We start from the raw sequence: 20,303 nt of genomic DNA, 5'->3' as shown, positions 1-20,303 counted from the left end.
CTGGTGATTGTTGCATTAGATCAAATGTATCTGGATAGATAGTATTGGTCATGTGACTTTATTGACTTTATTGATCAGCTGAAACGATTGCCAGGTTTCACAAATCAGTGGGTAATTGTGAGCAGCGACAACTCACAGTTAGGTCTAGCTCAGTGGTTTGAGAATGAGATGATAAAGATGTCACAGATTCAAACCATGTACTGTGTTTGGCTTTGGTTAAAAGCAGCAGCTAAATTAATACATTATTAAAATAATTATAATCTCATAATAACATTTCAACCTGACCTCTGTGGTAAAACCTTTACACTGGTTCACAGTTTCAGAGATCACTGCAGGATCCATACTGGGGAAAAGCCTTACAGCTGTGACCTCTGTGGTAAAACCTTTAGACAGGCTGGCCATTTCACAGCTCACCGCAGGATCCACACTAGAGAGAAGCCCCACAGCTGTGAATTCTGTGAGAAAGCCTTCTCTACCAAGGGTGATTTGAAGAAAAACAGCCGGATCCACACAGGAGAGAAGCCCCACAGATGTGACCTCTGTGGTAAAATCTTTAGCCATGCTGGTAATCTCAACATTCACTTCAGGATCCACACAGGAGAGAAGCCCTACAGCTGCCCACACTGTGACTACTCAGGTAAAACAAATCACCATCTGAAGAGTCACCTGCGTATCCACAATAGAAAAGACCCAAAGCAGTGATGTGTGGGGCCAAGCTGTCCCAGCAGTCACCACCTGAGAGAACTTCTGCATGACCCACAGCTGGAAGAACTACTGGCCTACACCTACTAGGACACTACATGCAGTAACACCAGATCTACAGTCCAACATGACTGCACACACACAGGAAATAATACTATACCCCTGTAACAATGGAGGGAAGCTGTGTCAGACTGGGTAGAAACCTGGTCAACTCTGGCTGACACCTTTCTGCTCTGAAGCAATTGAATTCAAGCACATATAATTTTACGTTGTTGTTTAAAAGGATCTGGTATTTTAAATATAGGAGGTGTTGAGGGGCGTGTGGATTGTTCCAAACGCACCATGAAAATGTTCTAGCATTTCCTGTGATAGTAGACTTGGTGGTTCTGATGTAAAGGGTTACTGTGTCTCTCACCGAGAGATCATTTGCTATGGTTTGTCAGACCATACAGAATATATTTAAGACAATACTGACTGATTATGTTTAATATATCCATATTTACTTAGAGTATATAGAAGTCCTGTTGTTTTATGAACTTTCTTTCTACATACACTAGTTGTTGCTTTGGATAAAAGTGCCTGCTAAATGAATATTCATTGCTTCACGTCGATACTTCATTATCCCTTGGTCTCAGTCTGTTAGCTTTGTTGGTAAATGTAAAGCCTCTTGTAAAACTGAAGTACAAATAAAGTTGTCTGACCTTCTCTATACCTTATCTATCTTGGTTGATTCTTTTGGTGACTATTCACCTAAATAGGGTGAAGTGTGTTTCCAAACTATTTGTGAACATAGGACAGAAGTTACAGACAAAATGTATTTTACTGCATTTTAGACATGTTTACAGAAGTATGTTTACGCTATAGTGGATATGATCCTAACATGGAAGGCCAGAAAATGTGTTTTTTAATTCAAAATAACACACCATTTAGGCTTACTTAGATGAGTCTCTAGCTGTGAATAAATTCACCTATACACGTCAAGCATCATAGAAAACAATTTGTTTGATTGGATACCAAAATAGTCAGAAGCTATTTCAATAATTACTTGTCCTAAACAAACCTCCTGAATAATGTTGCTGGTGACCAGATCTTCATCCATCATAGAGTACGGACACACATTCTCTGTGTTGACATTTGCAAGTCAAGGGTCATGAGACTGAATGGTTGTAAAACAAACGGGTTAATTGTCCTATTCACCAGATGATAGCCTGATAACAGGGCATTTACACTTTTCTCTCCTACCTCACTGGAATCTTCTCATACAAACTGTATTTTACACTCCAAGTTAGTTTAGATCTCATTAGACTATTGCACAACCTGCTGTATGTCTATAATATGAACTTAGATAAAGTTTATCTTTGTTTGCGTTAAATGAATGTCTTCAGATGTGCAATTTGCATCCGGGGGAGACATCACTCACAGAAAAGTGGAAATGATTAAAGTTCCTGTAAGGATACAATATTTCTCCTTATTCAACTGTGTATGGTTGGCTGCCATCTTGGAGACACACACAAAAAAGGTATTGTCCATATTCCTCATAGCAAGACCAGACATCTCCAGGGGTACCTACTGTTAGAGAAAGAAATAGGTGTGGTTGTTTTTTATAATCTAGGCAAGAATTTCTGTATATGAACCAATTGTTATAATATAATTACACCTCCCATTCCCTTTAAAGGTCATATTAGCTGCTAACACACTACAGAGGAACCGTTTTGGTAATGTGTAACAGTTTCCATTAAGGTTGTGATACAGGCTAATAAATTCCACCCAGAGTGATGGTAAGAATGTTTTACTGGAAAGAGGGAAGGACGCACTGATGTTATATGTCATTATGGACTGTACCAGAGGAACCTACCTGGAACCTACCTAATATAATAACACAAACACATCAGAAACACAAAACGTTATAGTTTCCTTCTTCATGAACATCACTAGTTAAATTGAACTCTAAATGTTGCACAACCATGCAGAGACAGTAATTTGCATTAAATGCTTGAGTAGTAACTAATCCTATATCATAATTTTGAAGATAATTTAATTACTACAAGGAGAAGTTGTATGGCAGGGATAACGTTTTTATCAAAATGTTACATGTCTCTCCAGACAAAATAAACCGGAGAAACGTACACCTCACCAAATTATCACCATTACATATGCAGAGTGGACATGATGACACACAAACGATTTCCTTTATATGTAAAATCTGAGTTCTCATTAACATTAAGCTGTTTCCTCCAGATCCCCCATTGACCAACCATACTTGATTGTGGGCGGGGACTAGACAGAGAACATATCTTATGGCTCCAGAGAGACTCAATTAGAGAGACTACAGAGAGAGACTTAACCTGAGACAGTAGTAACCAGAGAAAAACAAGCTTCTAGAGACTATATACAAGACAGGATCCAGAGAGACCAAACCTGATCAAACCTTTAGCCATGCTGGTACTCTCAACGGTCACCGCAGGATCCACACTGGAGAGATGCCCTACAGCTGTGACCTCTGTGGTAAAACCTTTAGGGAAGCTGGTACTCTGAACGTTCACCGCAGGATCCACACTGGAGAGAAGCCCTACAGCTGTGACCTCTGTGATAAAACCTTTAGCGAAACTGGTAGGCTCAACGTTCACGGCAGGGTCCACACAGGGGAGAAGCCCTACAGCTGTGATTGCTGTGATAAAGCCTTCTCTACCAAGGGTGATTTGAAGAAACACAGCCGGATCCACACAGGAGAGAAGCCCCACAGATGTGACCTCTGTGGTAAAACTTTTAGCCATGCTGGTAATAGACACAATAGAAAAACCCAAAGCAGCGATGTGTCGGGCCAAGCTGTCCCAGCACTCACCACCTGAGAGAACTTCTGGATGACCCACAGCTGGAAGAACTACTGGCCTACAACTACTGGACAGCACATGCAGTAACACCAGATCTACAGTCCAACATGTCAGCACACACACAGGAAATAATACTCTACCCTTGTAACGATGCAGGGAAACTGTGTCAGACTGGGTAGAAACCTGGTCAACTCTGGCTGACACCTTTCTGTTCTGAAGCAACTGAATTCAAGCACATATAATTCACCAGACAGTTCACCTAAATTGGGTGGAGTGTTTCCAAACTACTTGAACATAGGACAGAAGTTACTGACAAACTATTTCACTGCATTTTTTACGTTTACGAAGTATGTTATTCTCAGCATTGGATGTGGGGATCAGATGGCTGAGCGGTTAAGGAGTCGCACTATCAATCAGAAGGTTGTTGGTTTGATTCCCGGCTGTGCCAAATGACGATGTGTGCTTGGGCAAGGCACTTCACCCTACTTGCCTCGGGGGGAATGTCCCTGTACTTACTGTAAGTCGCTCTGGATAAGAGCGTCTGCTAAATGTAATGTCCATTGTGCTCATGGGTATGTGTAATATTCGGGATTGTAATAATAATTCAAATCATATCTTAATAAACATGTTTCTTAAGTTTAACACAATGTTTTATCCCTTCTTGTACACAGCAGTGGCTTGGATCCCAACATTGGAAGGCCAGAAAAATTAGTTTTTATCCAAAATAACACACCATCTAGGCTTACTTAGATGGGCTAGTAGATGTGAAGGAATTCCCCTTACACTTCAAGTATCATAGAAAGGGATTCACTCAATTGGATACCAAAATAGTCAGAGGCTATTTCAATAATTACTTATCCTAAACAAACATCCTGAATAATGTTGCTGGTGACCAGTCCAATGCATGCTGATCTTCATCCATTCTTGTAGAATATGGACACACATTCTCTGTGTTTACATTTGCAAGTCAAGGGTCATGAGGCTAAAAGGTTGTAAAACAAAGGGGTTGATTGTCCTATTTACCAGATGATAGCCAGGTATGAGAAATTACTCACAAAAAAGTGGAACCTATGAAAGTTTTCATATTTGAGTCAAGTTCCTGTGAGGATACCATATGTGCCTGCTGTCTTGGAGACACACAAAAGGGGCCTGTCCATATTCCTCATAGCAAGACCTGACTTCTCCAGGTTTGCATACTGTTAGAGAAATAAACAAATGTGGTTGTTTATTATAATCTAGACAAGAATTTCTGTAGGCAGCAAGAGTCCATGGACTCAAAGAGATCTTGGCATCTAAACTGACACATAGGGTACATGAACCAATCGTTACAATTTATTTACACCTCCCATTCCCTTTGAAGGTCATATTAGCTGCAAACACACTAGAGAGGAACCGTTTTGGTAAAGTGCAACAGTTTCAGGACTGTACCAGTGGAAACTACCTAATATAATCACACAAACACATCAGGAACACAAAAAGTGATATTATCCTCCTTCATCCATTCCACCGCTCAAGACCGCCCGGTCCCAACACAAGCTCTTCTCCTGCCTGGCCCCCCAGTGGTGGAATCAACTCCCCACCTCCATCAGAGACACAGACTGTCTCTCCACCTTCAAGAGAAGGCTCAAGACACACTTGTTCCGGGAGTACAACGGTACTTAGGAATGGTTTGCTGAACCCAACGCTAGTTTCCTGAAGGATCACAATGACTCTTGCTTAGACTGTTGCTCTTGGTTAGTTGGTAGCTGATTTAAACTGTTGTGTTCTATTTTAGTTAATCCTAGTTTTATTGCTTTCCTACAGGTACACTTGCACTTAGAGATTCATGTTGTGTAATTGTAACTTGCTTAACTACATGCTCTTATGGTTTCTTCCCTTTAGCACTTATTTTTTTGATTGTTCACAATGTGTACTTCTTGTTTTTGGCTACCCGCAATGCTTTGGGGCTATCTTGTTGTTATTATCAGTGACCTATGCACTTTGTAAAGCTCTCTCTTGGAAGTCGCTTTGGATAAAAGCGTCTGCTAAATGAATAAATGTAAATGTAAATAAATGTCATGAACATCACTAGTAAAATTGAACTCTAAAGGTTGCACAAGCACGCAGAGACAGTAATTTGCATGAATTTCTTGTGTAGTAACTAGTCCTATATTATTATTTTGAAGACTATAAAGGAGGAGTTGTATTCCAAATATCAAGTTTTTATCACAGTGTTACATGTTTCTCCAGACAAAATAAATCTGAGAAACATACACCTCACCAAATGTTCACCATTACATATGCAGAGTGGACATTATGACAAACAAAAGATTTCCTTTATATGTGTAACAGACCCTGACTGTCACTTATCATGAAGTCCACGGGACGCAGGCTAATCAAATGAATGACTATACAGAGGCAGATGTAGCAAAATACAGTACGTTTTATTTAATAAATATCTGGTCACTGATGAATAAGTTTACAAACAATAATACACACACTGCCATCAAAGTAGTTCCCCACCGGGTTATACAGGCTATGAGCAACCAGTAACCCCACAGTCTGACCAAACCAATCCCCAATATCAATCAACACGATCTGGATTATAACACTGCAAATCACACAAAACACTCAATGCAAGTAGGCTAACACCGAATCCAGAACAACGTGATATGACAAACTTAGACACACTCCACACAAATGTGTTTGGGGATCTAAACACCATGTCAGAGGTAATCACAATGGTTACACCAGCCTAATATATCCAAAGGCTGGGAGCACCCAGATGGCAGTTAACTAAAAATAACACATTCATACAAACAAAAGGAAACAACGATCTAAAAGAAATATGCTGGTAGCTCTCACAGTCTATGATTACGAAAACAAATTAAGGTAAGGGAAAACAGTGGTCACCCTATTTCCTGGATAAGACACAATACATGAATACTTGCACATAATATTCACAATGAAAACTTTACATGGTTGAAACAGTCAGAAACTATGCTTACGACTTACAGGACGATGCGCCAGCACAAACACGACCCACAGTCTGCAATCAGGTCTTCCTATGTCGCTGCAGTGACAGATTTAAATGTTTGCGTTAACCAAGCGCTTTTTACAAGTGTTACACCACAGCTAGCAAACTGATACAAGTGATCTGTATAGTAATCCCCCTGACAACAGATAAATGAAACCTACCAGTGTTCCTCCGGCAACAGACAACCACGGGCAACAAGCGCCAAACAATTCAAACAATTTACTCAGTTGGGTGGGAACGACGTATATATACACCCCACCCTTAAGAGGGCGTGCCCAATGCGCTGCAAGTCAGCCCTACCACATACACCCCTGGCTTAAAGTTCACCGTCCCGGTGAACAGTAACCGTTTACCTATTGCCAAGGCCTAAAGGGAGTGAGGGTCATGTTCGCTTCGACCACATTGACGGATAGTGCTTGGGTGACAGCCTGTGGCAGGCGGAAGGGATTTGGGTGTTGTCCAGCTGTGCTGCGGGTGGTACGTCTGGGGAATAGAATAGGGTCAAAACCCAGATCCAACTCACCAGGGGGCTGTACTGTGGGGGTGTCAGCACCTGGTATACTCTGGGCCAGCCCTGGTCCTGTAATAGGGGTAGTGCTCACTGGTGTTGTGCCTGTGGGTTCCGTATTGTTTGTGAGGGGGTGGGTGCCCAGAGCCTTTTCTGAGCGAGCAGAGGTCTGTGGGTCAAGTGCAGGGCCTGGGGGATTCAGCTCTGCAGGGCCCTGAGCATTCCTCCTGGTGTTGACTATAGCTACCCTGAGTTGGCCTCCAGCATCAGGGTCGTCTTGGCCTTGCCTCCTTTGGTCGTCCTCATGGAGCTCCTGGACTGCTGGTACAGAGTGGCTGGCTGACTTTTGGCCTGTGGGGGACTGGGTATCCAGAGTATTTTCTGAGCGAGCAGGGGACTGTGGATCAAGTGCAGGGCCTGGGAGATCCGGATCTGCAGGGCCCTGAGCATTTCTCCTGGTGTGGACTATGGCTACCCTGAGTTGGCCTCCAACTTCAGGGTCGTCTTGGCCTTGCCTCCTCTGGTCGTCCTCCTGGAGCTCCTGGACTACTGGTGCGGGGCAGCTGGCTGAGTGTTGGCCTGTAGGCACCTGTTTGAGCTCGGTGCGATGTATGGTCCTGTTGGGGCCCTCCTTCCCCTGGGGCTTGATCTTATAAAGTGCCAATCCCATCCATGCATTCAACAACCTCATACTGTGCCGACCCCCAAATGTCCTGGATTTTATGGCGGCCATGAAAGTGGTTCTTGCAATAAACTAACGTGCCAGATTGCAATATAGGCACCGAGTCAGGGTCACCTCGCCTTCGATATGCCGCCGCTTCTTCCAGATGTTTCCTTGCACTCGTGTAGACAGATGTAAGGTACTCTTGGTGCTGTGCCACCCAATCTGTCGGTGGGCTATCTCCTTCATCTTCAATATTCCCCAGCAAATGGTCCACTGGTAACTGTGGCTTCTGACCAAACATCAACTCATAAGGGGAGTGTTGTGTTGAGTGATGCACAGTTGTATTGTAGGCAAACAGGAGCTGAGGGAGCAACTGAGGCCATTTCCGCTTCTTCTCGGGTGGTAGTGTTCGGAGCAAGTCATGCAGTGTCCGATTGAAACGTTCGCATTGACCGTTTCCTTCTGGATGGTAGGAAGTGGTCCTACTCTTTGTTATACCATAGATCTCACACAAACGCTTCAACAACTCCCCCTCAAAGCTGCGCCCCTGGTCAGAATGAATTCTCCTCGGCACCCCATACACATAGAACCATCTCTCAGTCAAGATCTTTGCTACGGTGGCAGCTTTTTGATCAGGGGTGGGGTAGGCCTGGGTAAACTTGGAGAATACATCTGTTACCACAAGAACATTCTCCTGTCCTGTGCTAGTTCGATCTAAGACAGTGAAGTCTATGGCGATTATCTCCAATGGCTTGGTTGCTAATAGATTTCCCATAAATGTCCTGGCTTTGGGCTGTGATGCCTTAGCAACTGTACAGCGCTCACACGCTGTGCACCACTGTCGAATGTCTTGCCACATCTGGGGCCAATAACACCTCTGGCGTATTAAGTCTGTAGTCCTATCAACCCCCTGATGGCCATGATTGTTGTGCAAGCTAGTAAGGACTTCAGCCTGTAGCGTCTTTGGCAATATCAGCTGCAGCACTGGGTCCCTTGATGGAGGGGCCTGGATTGCTCTGTACAGGACCCCTTCTACCTCCTGTATCCGTGACCACTGGTTTATCAATTGATTTGCCTCCTTGAGTTCCCTTTTCCTTTCTTGACGTGTAGGTGGTCGGCCCCTGCGCCAAAACCACAGTAACCGGGAGATACCGGGATCTGCTCCTTGCAAGGCTCTAAGGTCTGCTTTGGTCCGAATGGGCATGGCGTCTACTGTACAGGATTCTGCCAGCCAAAGAGCTTTCTCAGGTGCCCTCTGGGCTTGTATGCTGGCCATGACAATTGGCAGGGGGATGTCTAGCCCCTGGGATACGGAGTGATGGGTGTTTGTGGGGCTTACTGGGAGCCTTGAGAGGGCATCTGCATTACGATTAGCCACTCCCGGCCGGTATACAATGTTGTAGTCAAAGAGGGCAAGCTGAGAGACCCAGCGCTGTTCGACCGCACCTAATTTTGCTGACTGCAAGTACCGGAGGGGATTGTTATCAGTGTACACTGTGAATTTGCTGCCGAGAAGGTACTCCCGAAACTTTTCTGTGATTGCCCACTTTATTGCAAGAAGCTCGAGTTTCATAGCACTGTAATTTGACATGTTCCTTTCACTTGGTCGTAAGCCCCGACTAGCAAAGGCAATTGGTCGTCGTAGCCCATTCTCCTCCTGTGACAAAACAGCTCCCAGCCCTGCATGGCTTGCATCAGTTTCTAAAATGAAGGGTCGATTGAAATCTGCATACCTGAGGACTGGGGCTTGGACGAGCCGTTGTTTCAAGGCACAAAAGGAGCTTTCACAGGCCTCATCCCAGTGTCGTTCCAGAGGGCCATGGGCTGTAGGAGGGGGCCGTTTGCGAGTACCCTGCAGTGCTCCGACCAATTTGTGTAACGGGGCCGCCAGGCCAGCAAATCCATCCACGAAACGTCTATAATAGGACGCAAATCCAAGAAAAGAGCGGAGCTGTTTGACAGTGGTAGGTCTGCCCCATTCCTTCACCACACGGATCTTCTCTGGATCTGTTGCCACACCAGCTGCAGAGATTACATGGCCCAAGTAGCCCACCTTGACCTGAAAGAACTTGCATTTCTTCAATTTTAATTTGAGATTGTTCTCCTGGAGACGACTCAGCACCATTTCCAACCGCTCCAGATGTTGCTGGAACGTATTTGAAAAAATTACAATATCATCCAAATATAGTAGAAGGGTGTGAAGGCTCTGGTCACCAAAGATTCGTTCCATGAGACGCTGAAAGGTACTTGGGGCGTTGCATAAGCCAAAAGGCATCCTATTAAATTCAAAAAGCCCAAAAAGGCGTACAGAAAGCGGTCTTATGTTGGTCCTTGGGGGCCATAGACACCTGGTTGTAGCCACTAGCTAGATCTAAAGTGCTGAACAACTTAGCACCACCGAGGGAGTCCAAAGTCTCTTCTATTCTTGGCAAGGGAAAGGCATCTTTGCGGGTTTTTGCATTGAGCTGCCGATAGTCTACACATAGGCGAATTGAGCCATCTTTCTTTCGGACCACAACTGTGGGAGAGGCATAAGGGCTACAACTGGGGCTGGCAATACCATGTGCAACCAACTCTTGAATATGAGATTTCACCAGATCGTATTGGGTTGGCGGGAGACGCCGATACCTTTGGCGGACTGGTATATCATCCAGCAGAGGTATGGTATGTTGGAGCAAGTCAGTGCACCCCAAATCCCCCTCACTGGAGCTGAAGGCACTCCGGTATTTCTCCAACAGGTTCCGAGCATCTTCCTGTTGTTTTGGGGGTAGGGTGGACCAAGTAAGTTGGGAAAAGTCGACACCGGGGTCCCTGTCAGCTTGCACCGATTGTACTACGGCTATTTGCTCATGTTCATCCTCCTGGACTTGAAACTGAATGGGGCAGGTCGAATCAGGAGACTGGACAACATGCAACTCTCCAAGCACCGTCTTTGGCTGAAGCCATCGGTCCTGATTGCCCACATTAATGACTGGTATCCTGACCATCCCGCTGGTGACAGACAGTCGTGCAGCTGCGACAAGGAGGTCACTAGGCAACTGGCCTTCTACAAATGATAGGGGCTCTAAAAAACAGGAGGGAAGAATGTACCCTAATTGCTGATGGCAAGTTGCAGGGACAAATCTCATTGAACTCGCAGGGATTCGTACCGCAGGACCTTTCTGAACTCTAGCCAAGCCCACCCGACCCGTTTCCAAAGTCTGTTCCAGACGTTGACACACAGTAAGAGCCTGCTGCCATGCTTTCCCTGCCTGTTGGATAGAGGGGGACTGGAACAATGCGTGGCCGTGCTCCAAAAACAATTCACGATAGCATTCACCAATGATGTTCATGCCGAGGAGGCCGGGGACTCGCTCCCGTCGTGACTGCATGGCTGGGTCGGTGGAATCTTTAAGAACTAGGATGCCCATGTTAGATAATGTCTTTCCAAAAATACTTATGGTGGTTTCCAGGTATCCCAGATACGGGATATCTAAGCCATTGGCAGCCTTAAGCTTAAGCCAATGGCAGGCCTGAAGTTGAAACTGGGGCTGCAACTGCTGCTCAAAAAATGTTTTAGTGACTGTAGTCACCATCGATCCAGTGTCTAGTAGGCAGGCTATCGGCACTTCACCCACACGAACCTCCACCACGGGACATTTACCAATTAGTTGAGGTGCTATTGGGAAGCTAGAGCCCGAGGATTCCCCACCCGACGGTTGGGCCATAACGTCGGAGGGTGTTAGTTTTCCGCCCACCGGGTAGCAGGGACAGAGGGGACCTTACAAAACCGTGCAATGTGGCCAGGCTGACTGCAGCGCAAACAAATAGGTCTACCATCAGCGTGAAAACGATATTGAGAACCACGTGCCAGAGCTCTAGAGGTTGGGGGGGCAGGCACCCTAGAATGTGCTGCCTCTGCTACAAAATGAGGAGCATCAAGACGCTTCAAGATGGCATCTAGCTGAGCTTGTTGTTTACGAAGGCTGTCCTTTACCTCGGCTAACTCTTTAGTAGATGTTAATGACACCGTTTGCGAGTCAACAGATAACTCTGTGATGCTATTGGTACTACATGACTGTGCCCGAGGACGCTGGGCACCAGAGTGTTCACCCTCTTCTACCCAACGGATTGCTTCCCGTCGGATATCCAAGAAACCAAGTCGGGGGTTAAGCCTAGTGTGACGGCATAACTCCCGACGCAGCATACTATCTCGCACAAATTCTATGAACTGGTCACGTAAAACAATATCTGGATTAGAAAAACAGTCTGGATCTTTACGATTTACGATCTCCATTAGGGACATGAGACCATGGGAGTACTCCCGCAAAGACTCTCCCTCTAGTTGCCTTCGCTGAAAGAACTGCTTTTGAAGGCTAATGTACGACTGTGCACAACCATAGACATTAGTAAGGATGGTAAATATTTTCTCTGGATCATCTCTGTCCACCGCAGGACGAAACTTTATCTCCGTTCTAGCCTCACCATCCAACAAATCAAAAATGGCTAGGGCTTGTTCGGAAGTGGCCATAGGCCGTAAGGACAGGTGGTTGCGGGCCTCCTCAACCCAATCTTCCACAGTTAAAGAGTCTTGTGACAGCTTTCCTGAAAACCTTGGGCACTTACGCTCCCGTGGAACATACACAAAACGCTCCACTGTCCCACTAGGGGCAGTGACTACCGTGTTACTCTGTGCGCTAGTGCTAGGGTGGCCGAGTGGTGGATTTACTGGTATATGGGGTGAAGGGGCTGATGTTACCTCTGCTCTCAGTTTGATGTTCTCAGCCTGGAGTTGCTGCACCAGCTCAGTAAGTGCCTTTAATTGAGCGCCCATTTCTAGAGCAATATCTTCATCAGCCATTCTACCTCAGTCTGAAGTAAAACGAACAAGGGAAAAAAAAAAAAAAAAAAAAAAAAAAGTGGCAAGAGATAGGACAATGGAGTTGGCAGTTCTCTCAAGTTGCCCACGCCGACAAAGTCTTCATCTGGTCTTCAACCACTGTTTTCCCAAACCTACGCTAAGAGCCACCAACAAAAAAACAACAATAAATAAATAAAATACAAATCCAATTTCCAGTGACCAGACACTACACAAAGCTACTGACTATTACTGCCTCTGGCTGTGACCCTACTCGCAGCGGAGATCTCGCAGTTAGAGAAATAAACAAATGTGGTTGTTTATTATAATCTAGACAAGAATTTCTGTAGGCAGCAAGAGTCCATGGACTCAAAGAGATCTTGGCATCTAAACTGACACATAGGGTACATGAACCAATCGTTACAATTTATTTACACCTCCCATTCCCTTTGAAGGTCATATTAGCTGCAAACACACTAGAGAGGAACCGTTTTGGTAAAGTGCAACAGTTTCAGGACTGTACCAGTGGAAACTACCTAATATAATCACACAAACACATCAGGAACACAAAAAGTGATATTATCCTCCTTCATCCATTCCACCGCTCAAGACCGCCCGGTCCCAACACAAGCTCTTCTCCTGCCTGGCCCCCCAGTGGTGGAATCAACTCCCCACCTCCATCAGAGACACAGACTGTCTCTCCACCTTCAAGAGAAGGCTCAAGACACACTTGTTCCGGGAGTACAACGGTACTTAGGAATGGTTTGCTGAACCCAACGCTAGTTTCCTGAAGGATCACAATGACTCTTGCTTAGACTGTTGCTCTTGGTTAGTTGGTAGCTGATTTAAACTGTTGTGTTCTATTTTAGTTAATCCTAGTTTTATTGCTTTCCTACAGGTACACTTGCACTTAGAGATTCATGTTGTGTAATTGTAACTTGCTTAACTACATGCTCTTATGGTTTCTTCCCTTTAGCACTTATTTTTTTGATTGTTCACAATGTGTACTTCTTGTTTTTGGCTACCCGCAATGCTTTGGGGCTATCTTGTTGTTATTATCAGTGACCTATGCACTTTGTAAAGCTCTCTCTTGGAAGTCGCTTTGGATAAAAGCGTCTGCTAAATGAATAAATGTAAATGTAAATAAATGTCATGAACATCACTAGTAAAATTGAACTCTAAAGGTTGCACAAGCACGCAGAGACAGTAATTTGCATGAATTTCTTGTGTAGTAACTAGTCCTATATTATTATTTTGAAGACTATAAAGGAGGAGTTGTATTCCAAATATCAAGTTTTTATCACAGTGTTACATGTTTCTCCAGACAAAATAAATCTGAGAAACATACACCTCACCAAATGTTCACCATTACATATGCAGAGTGGACATTATGACAAACAAAAGATTTCCTTTATATGTGTAACAGACCCTGACTGTCACTTATCATGAAGTCCACGGGACGCAGGCTAATCAAATGAATGACTATACAGAGGCAGATGTAGCAAAATACAGTACGTTTTATTTAATAAATATCTGGTCACTGATGAATAAGTTTACAAACAATAATACACACACTGCCATCAAAGTAGTTCCCCACCGGGTTATACAGGCTATGAGCAACCAGTAACCCCACAGTCTGACCAAACCAATCCCCAATATCAATCAACACGATCTGGATTATAACACTGCAAATCACACAAAACACTCAATGCAAGTAGGCTAACACCGAATCCAGAACAACGTGATATGACAAACTTAGACACACTCCACACAAATGTGTTTGGGGATCTAAACACCATGTCAGAGGTAATCACAATGGTTACACCAGCCTAATATATCCAAAGGCTGGGAGCACCCAGATGGCAGTTAACTAAAAATAACACATTCATACAAACAAAAGGAAACAACGATCTAAAAGAAATATGCTGGTAGCTCTCACAGTCTATGATTACGAAAACAAATTAAGGTAAGGGAAAACAGTGGTCACCCTATTTCCTGGATAAGACACAATACATGAATACTTGCACATAATATTCACAATGAAAACTTTACATGGTTGAAACAGTCAGAAACTATGCTTACGACTTACAGGACGATGCGCCAGCACAAACACGACCCACAGTCTGCAATCAGGTCTTCCTATGTCGCTGCAGTGACAGATTTAAATGTTTGCGTTAACCAAGCGCTTTTTACAAGTGTTACACCACAGCTAGCAAACTGATACAAGTGATCTGTATAGTAATCCCCCTGACAACAGATAAATGAAACCTACCAGTGTTCCTCCGGCAACAGACAACCACGGGCAACAAGCGCCAAACAATTCAAACAATTTACTCAGTTGGGTGGGAACGACGTATATATACACCCCACCCTTAAGAGGGCGTGCCCAATGCGCTGCAAGTCAGCCCTACCACATATGTAAAATCTGAGTTCTCATTAACATGGAGCTGTTTCCTCCAGATTCCCCATTGGCCAACCATACTTGATCGTGGGCGGAGACTAGACAGAGAAGACATATTATGGCTTCAGAGATACTGAACCAGAGAGACTAAAGAGAGTGATTCAACCAGAGACAGCAGTCCCCAGAGAGGAACAAGCTTCTAGAAACTGGATACAATACGGGATCCAGAGAGACTAGATACAAGACAGGATCCAGAGAGTCTAGACATAGAACAAAGAGAGACCAGAGTTATGGAGACACATCACTGCGACACCTGTGGGAAGAGCCTTTCCTCATCCAGTGGCCTCAAGAAGCACATGTTGATCCACACCGGAGAGAAGCCCTACATCTGTGACTACTGTGGTAAAACCTTTAGCCGGGCTGGTAATCTCAATGTTCACCTCAGGACCCACACTGAAGAGAAGCCCTACAGCTGTGACTTCTGTGGTAAAACCTTTAACGGGGCTGGCAATTTCACAGTTCACTGCAGGATCCACACTGAAGAGAAGCCTTACAGCTGTGACATTTGTGGTAAAAAGTTTAACCAGGCTGGCAATTTCACAGTTCACCGCAGGATCCACACTGGGGAAAAGCCCCACAGCTGTGATCTCTGTGGTAAAACCTTTAGGGTGGCTACAACTCTCAATGTACACCGCAGGATCCACACTGGAGAGAAGCCGTACAGCTGTGACCTCTGTGGTAAAACCTTTAACCAGGCTGGCCATTTCACAGCTCATCGCAGGATCCACACTGAAGAGAAGCCTTACAGCTGCTACCTCTGTGGTAAAACCTTTGGACGGCTTGATAGTTTCAGAAATCACAGTTGGATCCATACCGGGGAGAAGCCCTACAGCTGTGACCTCTGTGGTCAAAAGTTTAACCGGCTTGACAATTTCACAGTTCACCGCAGGATCCACACTGGGGAAAAGCCCTACAGCTGTGAATACTGTGATAAAGCCTTCTCTACCTCAGCTTCTTTTAACAATCACAGTAGGATCCACACAGGAGAGAAGCCCTATAGCTGCCCACACTGTGACTACTCAGGTAAAACAAATGGCAATCTGAAGAGTCACCTGCGTACCCACAATAGAAAAGACCCAAAGCAGTGATGTGTGGGGCCAAGCTTTCCCAGCAGTCACCACCTGAGAGAACTTCTGGATGACCCACATCTGGAAGAACTACTGGCCTACACCTACTGGGACAGCACATGCAGTAACGCCAAATCTACAGTCCAACATGTCAGCACACACACAGGAAATGATACTCCTGTAACGATGGGGGGGAGGCTGTGTCAGACGTGTTAGAAACCCACCATGAAAATGTATTAGCATTTTCTGTGATAGTAGATTTGGTGGTTCTGATGTAGGGGGTTACTGTGTCTTTCACCAAGAGATCATTTGCTATGGTTTTTCAGACCATAAAGAATATATTTTAGACAATACAGACTGATTATGTTGCATCTATCTATATTTACTCAGACGTCCTGTTGTTCTATGAACTTTCTTTCCAAATACACTAGTTGTCGCTTTGGATAAAAGTGCCTGCTAAATGAACATTCATTGCTTTGCGTCGATACTTCATTATCACTTGGTCTCAGTCTGTTAGCTTGGTTGATAAATGTGAAGCCTCTTGTAAAACTGGTTTGAAAAGTGATATACAAATAAAGTTGTCTGACCTTCTCTATAGCTTCTCTGTCTTGTTGGATTTTTGTGACTGTTCACCTAAATAGGGTGAACTGTGTTTCCAAACTATTTGTGAACATAGGACAGAAGTTACTGACAAACTGTATTTCACTGCATTTTAGACATGTTTACAGACATATGTTATCGTCGGCTTTGGATGTCCATTATGCTCATGAGTATGTGTAATATTCAGGATTAATTCAAATCGTATTTCAACAAACTTGTTTCTTAAGTTTAATATTGTGCTTCATCACTTTGTACATTTAAGCTATAGTGGATATGATCCTAACATTGGAAGGCCAGTATATGTGTTTTTTAACTCAAAATGACACCCTTTAGGCTTACTTGAATGAGCCTGTAGCTGTGAATACATTCACCTATACACATTAAGCATCATAGAAAACAATTTGCTTGATTAGATACCAAAGTAGTGAGAAGCTATTTCAATAATAACTTCTCCTAAACAAACCTCCTGAATAGTGTTGCTGGTGACCAGCCAATGCACACTGATCTTCATCCATTGTAGAGTACGGACACACATTCTCTGTTTTACATTTGCAAGTCAAGGGTCATGAGACTGAATGGTTATAAAACAAAGGGGTTAATTGTCCTATTTACCAGATGATAGCCTAATAACAGGGCAGTTTACACTTTTCCCTCCTACCTCACTGGAATCTTCTCATACAAATTGTATTTTACCCTCCAAGTTAGTTTAGATCTCCTAGACTATTGCATAACCTACTGTATGTAATATCAACTTAGATAAAGTTCCTCTTTGTTTGGGTTAAATGAACGTCTTCAGATGTATAATTTGCATCCGGCAGAGAAATTACTCACAAAAAGTGGAAACTATGAAAGTTTTCATATTTAAGTCAAGTTCCTCTAAGGATACAATGTTTCTTCTTCTTCAACTGTTTATGACTGGCTGTCATCTTGTGTGTGGTGTGATGGCAATTTTTGACATAGTTACAATATCTATGTTTCTTTAAGCGGTAAAAAGTAAGTTCCTTTGTTATAGACAGAAACTGAGGTTCTGTGATGTGAAACTTTGTAGAAGGGACACTCAGATTGTCTTAAGGTATTTATGGTGTTGTTTTAAGATGCCTAACTAAGATCCAGAGGGTCTCAGTTAGGTCTTGGGGTTGGGCAGAGCTGACCTGACCTTTTGGCTAAGGAGATGGCCAAGTCAGACATCCTGTTTGAAACTAGAAACTACATCAACATGGGACACTGGCCTGGGGGGTTTATTGTCTTTAACTGCCACTGACCAGTGCTGACCAATCATGGTGACCGCTGTATTGATTGATTATTAACATCTGGTATCTGTTCATATAAGGAAGACTTTTCCTTATTGTCCTTTATCACTCTTACGAACGATCTGTGTGGATAGCACCTCCTTCGTTGAGACTGATCAGCAAAGCTTTGTTTAATCATATGTAATTGTATAATCTAAATAAATTGTATTAAAACCATATCCCTTGACTATTCAGATCTACACAGTGCCACTCGAATTCTTCCATAGCAGTGGAGACAAAGAAGACTATGGAACAGAGATGTGTTAAACACCAACTTTGTGGAAGAGTTTTGGGTACATTGGGAGTTTTTTGGAGTTATCATCAAAAAGAGCAATACTGCCTCAATTAACAGGGCGAGGAAGATTGCTAAGCAAAACTTGCTGGCTGGTTAAGTACATAAGTCATAGGCCTAGCCCAGGCATGTAAGCAATTGACAAAACATAACTGCAATGCTGTTAATTAGCCAACTTGGGTGTGGACACAATGAAGCCTTTCTGACAGTAATCATTGGTCTGTATTCTCAACAGGAACCATCTCAACAGCCAAAGAAGAATGTGGCAGTAAGTAAAAACTGTATTGGGACACAAACACTGCAGAACATCTTTGTTTGGATGTAATTAGGCAACTCTCAACTCCACCCTTTGCAGGGTTCTCAAGTTTTGTCAAAGGTTTGCTGGTGAAGTTTCTAATTGGCTGGCTTTAACTGTGTAACTCGAGACAACTATCTACTCAGCAGAAATCTGCAATTTATCTATTAATTGTATATAGCGGGACAAGTTATCCCTTACTTCTCAGCGAGAGAAATTGTTGAAATGCATGAGAGCCCAGAATTAGTTTGTTTGATTTGAAGAGGGGCTTGTATGATTGTGGGCTTTCATGCATTGCCTTTAACATGTCATCATTTAGTAAATGCTTCTATCCAAAGCCATTTACAGGGGGGATTTGAACTTACCACCTCTTGTTGTGCTGTCAAATGCTCTGCTAGTCTGCTATATCAAACAATTGTGAATAGTTACAAAAATTACTCCCATATCTTTCCAATAAAGCTATGTGTATTACTCCTAAATAAGAAATGTAACAATCAAGAAGATATGGCATTCAAACAGTGATGTCCTGGTCAGCGTCAACATGGCGGCTTCCCTGTCTTCCTCCTCTCACAGCGTGTTTCTCTGCAGCTGCTCGCTCCTTGTCGTCTCTTTTTGTCTCTTGCTCTCCTGTGCAGTCTTCACCTATGTTGCTGAGTGGCAAAGTGTCCTACCCCCCCCCCCACTCCTATAGGCCCATTAGGCAGACACTCACATCTCCTTTTGACCGCTTGCCCTGTCGGTCAGTGTTCATTAGTTAGGTTTAGAGGGCATAAGTCATCAAACAGACAATAACATTTGATGAAAAATAATAATACACAACTACACAGAGGAAAAATAACAGTCACTGCAAACCAAGTTATAAATCTCTGCAAACCAAGTAAACACAGTGTAAAAATAATGTCCAGCCTGTGACTATACCGTAGAGACATTTATAACTTAAATGTGTCATACACAAGATGGCAGCAATAGCCTTGTGTGTCTAGTGTATCTATCTAACTGTGTGTATTGAACTATGATATGTGCCCTGCCTCTCTCCAGCCTGCTGTCCACATATGGGGCAAGGAGCCTCTGACAGCCTCCACGCTGGCCTCCACTCCTCTGTACTACCACAAACTGATGCTGGGAGAGTGTCTCATCACCCTCATCCACAAGGTGCAACCACGCCTGGCTCACAGCTCACCGGAATGTTCCTGGAGATGGACAACGATGATCTGATCCACCTGCGGGAGTGTCCACAGGCTCTGCTCTCTAAGATCCATCAGGCAGTGGCTGTCCTCCGTGCCTCCCAGATGAATGTGTCCACCACTGCTGGTGTGTGTGGAGTTCCTGGATGTTGCAGCACCCAGCAGCACATCAGTGCCAAGCCCTAGGTGGCTACGATGCAGGTATGTACAACCACATTCAAACCCACTTTCCCCTCTGTTACTGTCGTGTTCCACACAGCCTACCTAACTGTCACCCCGTCCTCCACAAGGACTTTTCAGATTAAATAAACATGATTTATTTTATTTACAGACAGAAATGGTAATGCACTTATGGAAAATGTCTTATGAGGACAGGTAACCTTGGTTTTTAAAGTAATACAATTATGAACATGCCCGTCTGGAATGTTAATCCTTTTAAAGGAATGAAATGCACATCAACAATTATTTGCTTAGAGTAAATTACATTTAGTCATTTATCAGACGCTCTTATCCAGAGTCACTTACAGTACATACAGGGACATTCCCTCCGAGCCAGG

The 20,303-nt window shown here is 43.9% G+C and overlaps 2 protein-coding genes across 7 annotated transcripts in view; both read right to left on the bottom strand.

Annotated features, from left to right (window-relative positions):
- The window catches only part of LOC124463589 (NACHT, LRR and PYD domains-containing protein 12-like), a 50,658-nt gene that overhangs the window by 22,455 nt on the left and 7,900 nt on the right, over positions 1 to 20,303 (bottom strand). The gene's annotated exons all lie outside the window — the stretch shown is intronic.
- Positions 9,945 to 11,428, bottom strand: LOC124463560. Its single transcript, XM_047015310.1, has one exon. The coding sequence runs from the start codon at positions 11,426 to 11,428 to the stop codon at positions 10,007 to 10,009; it is 1,422 nt and encodes a 473-aa protein (XP_046871266.1). The 3' UTR covers positions 9,945 to 10,006.

Source organism: Hypomesus transpacificus, unplaced genomic scaffold (genome assembly GCF_021917145.1).
Source record: "Hypomesus transpacificus isolate Combined female unplaced genomic scaffold, fHypTra1 scaffold_30, whole genome shotgun sequence".
NCBI lineage: Eukaryota > Metazoa > Chordata > Actinopteri > Osmeriformes > Osmeridae > Hypomesus > Hypomesus transpacificus.
This window is presented reverse-complemented; position numbering and strand designations above follow the sequence as displayed.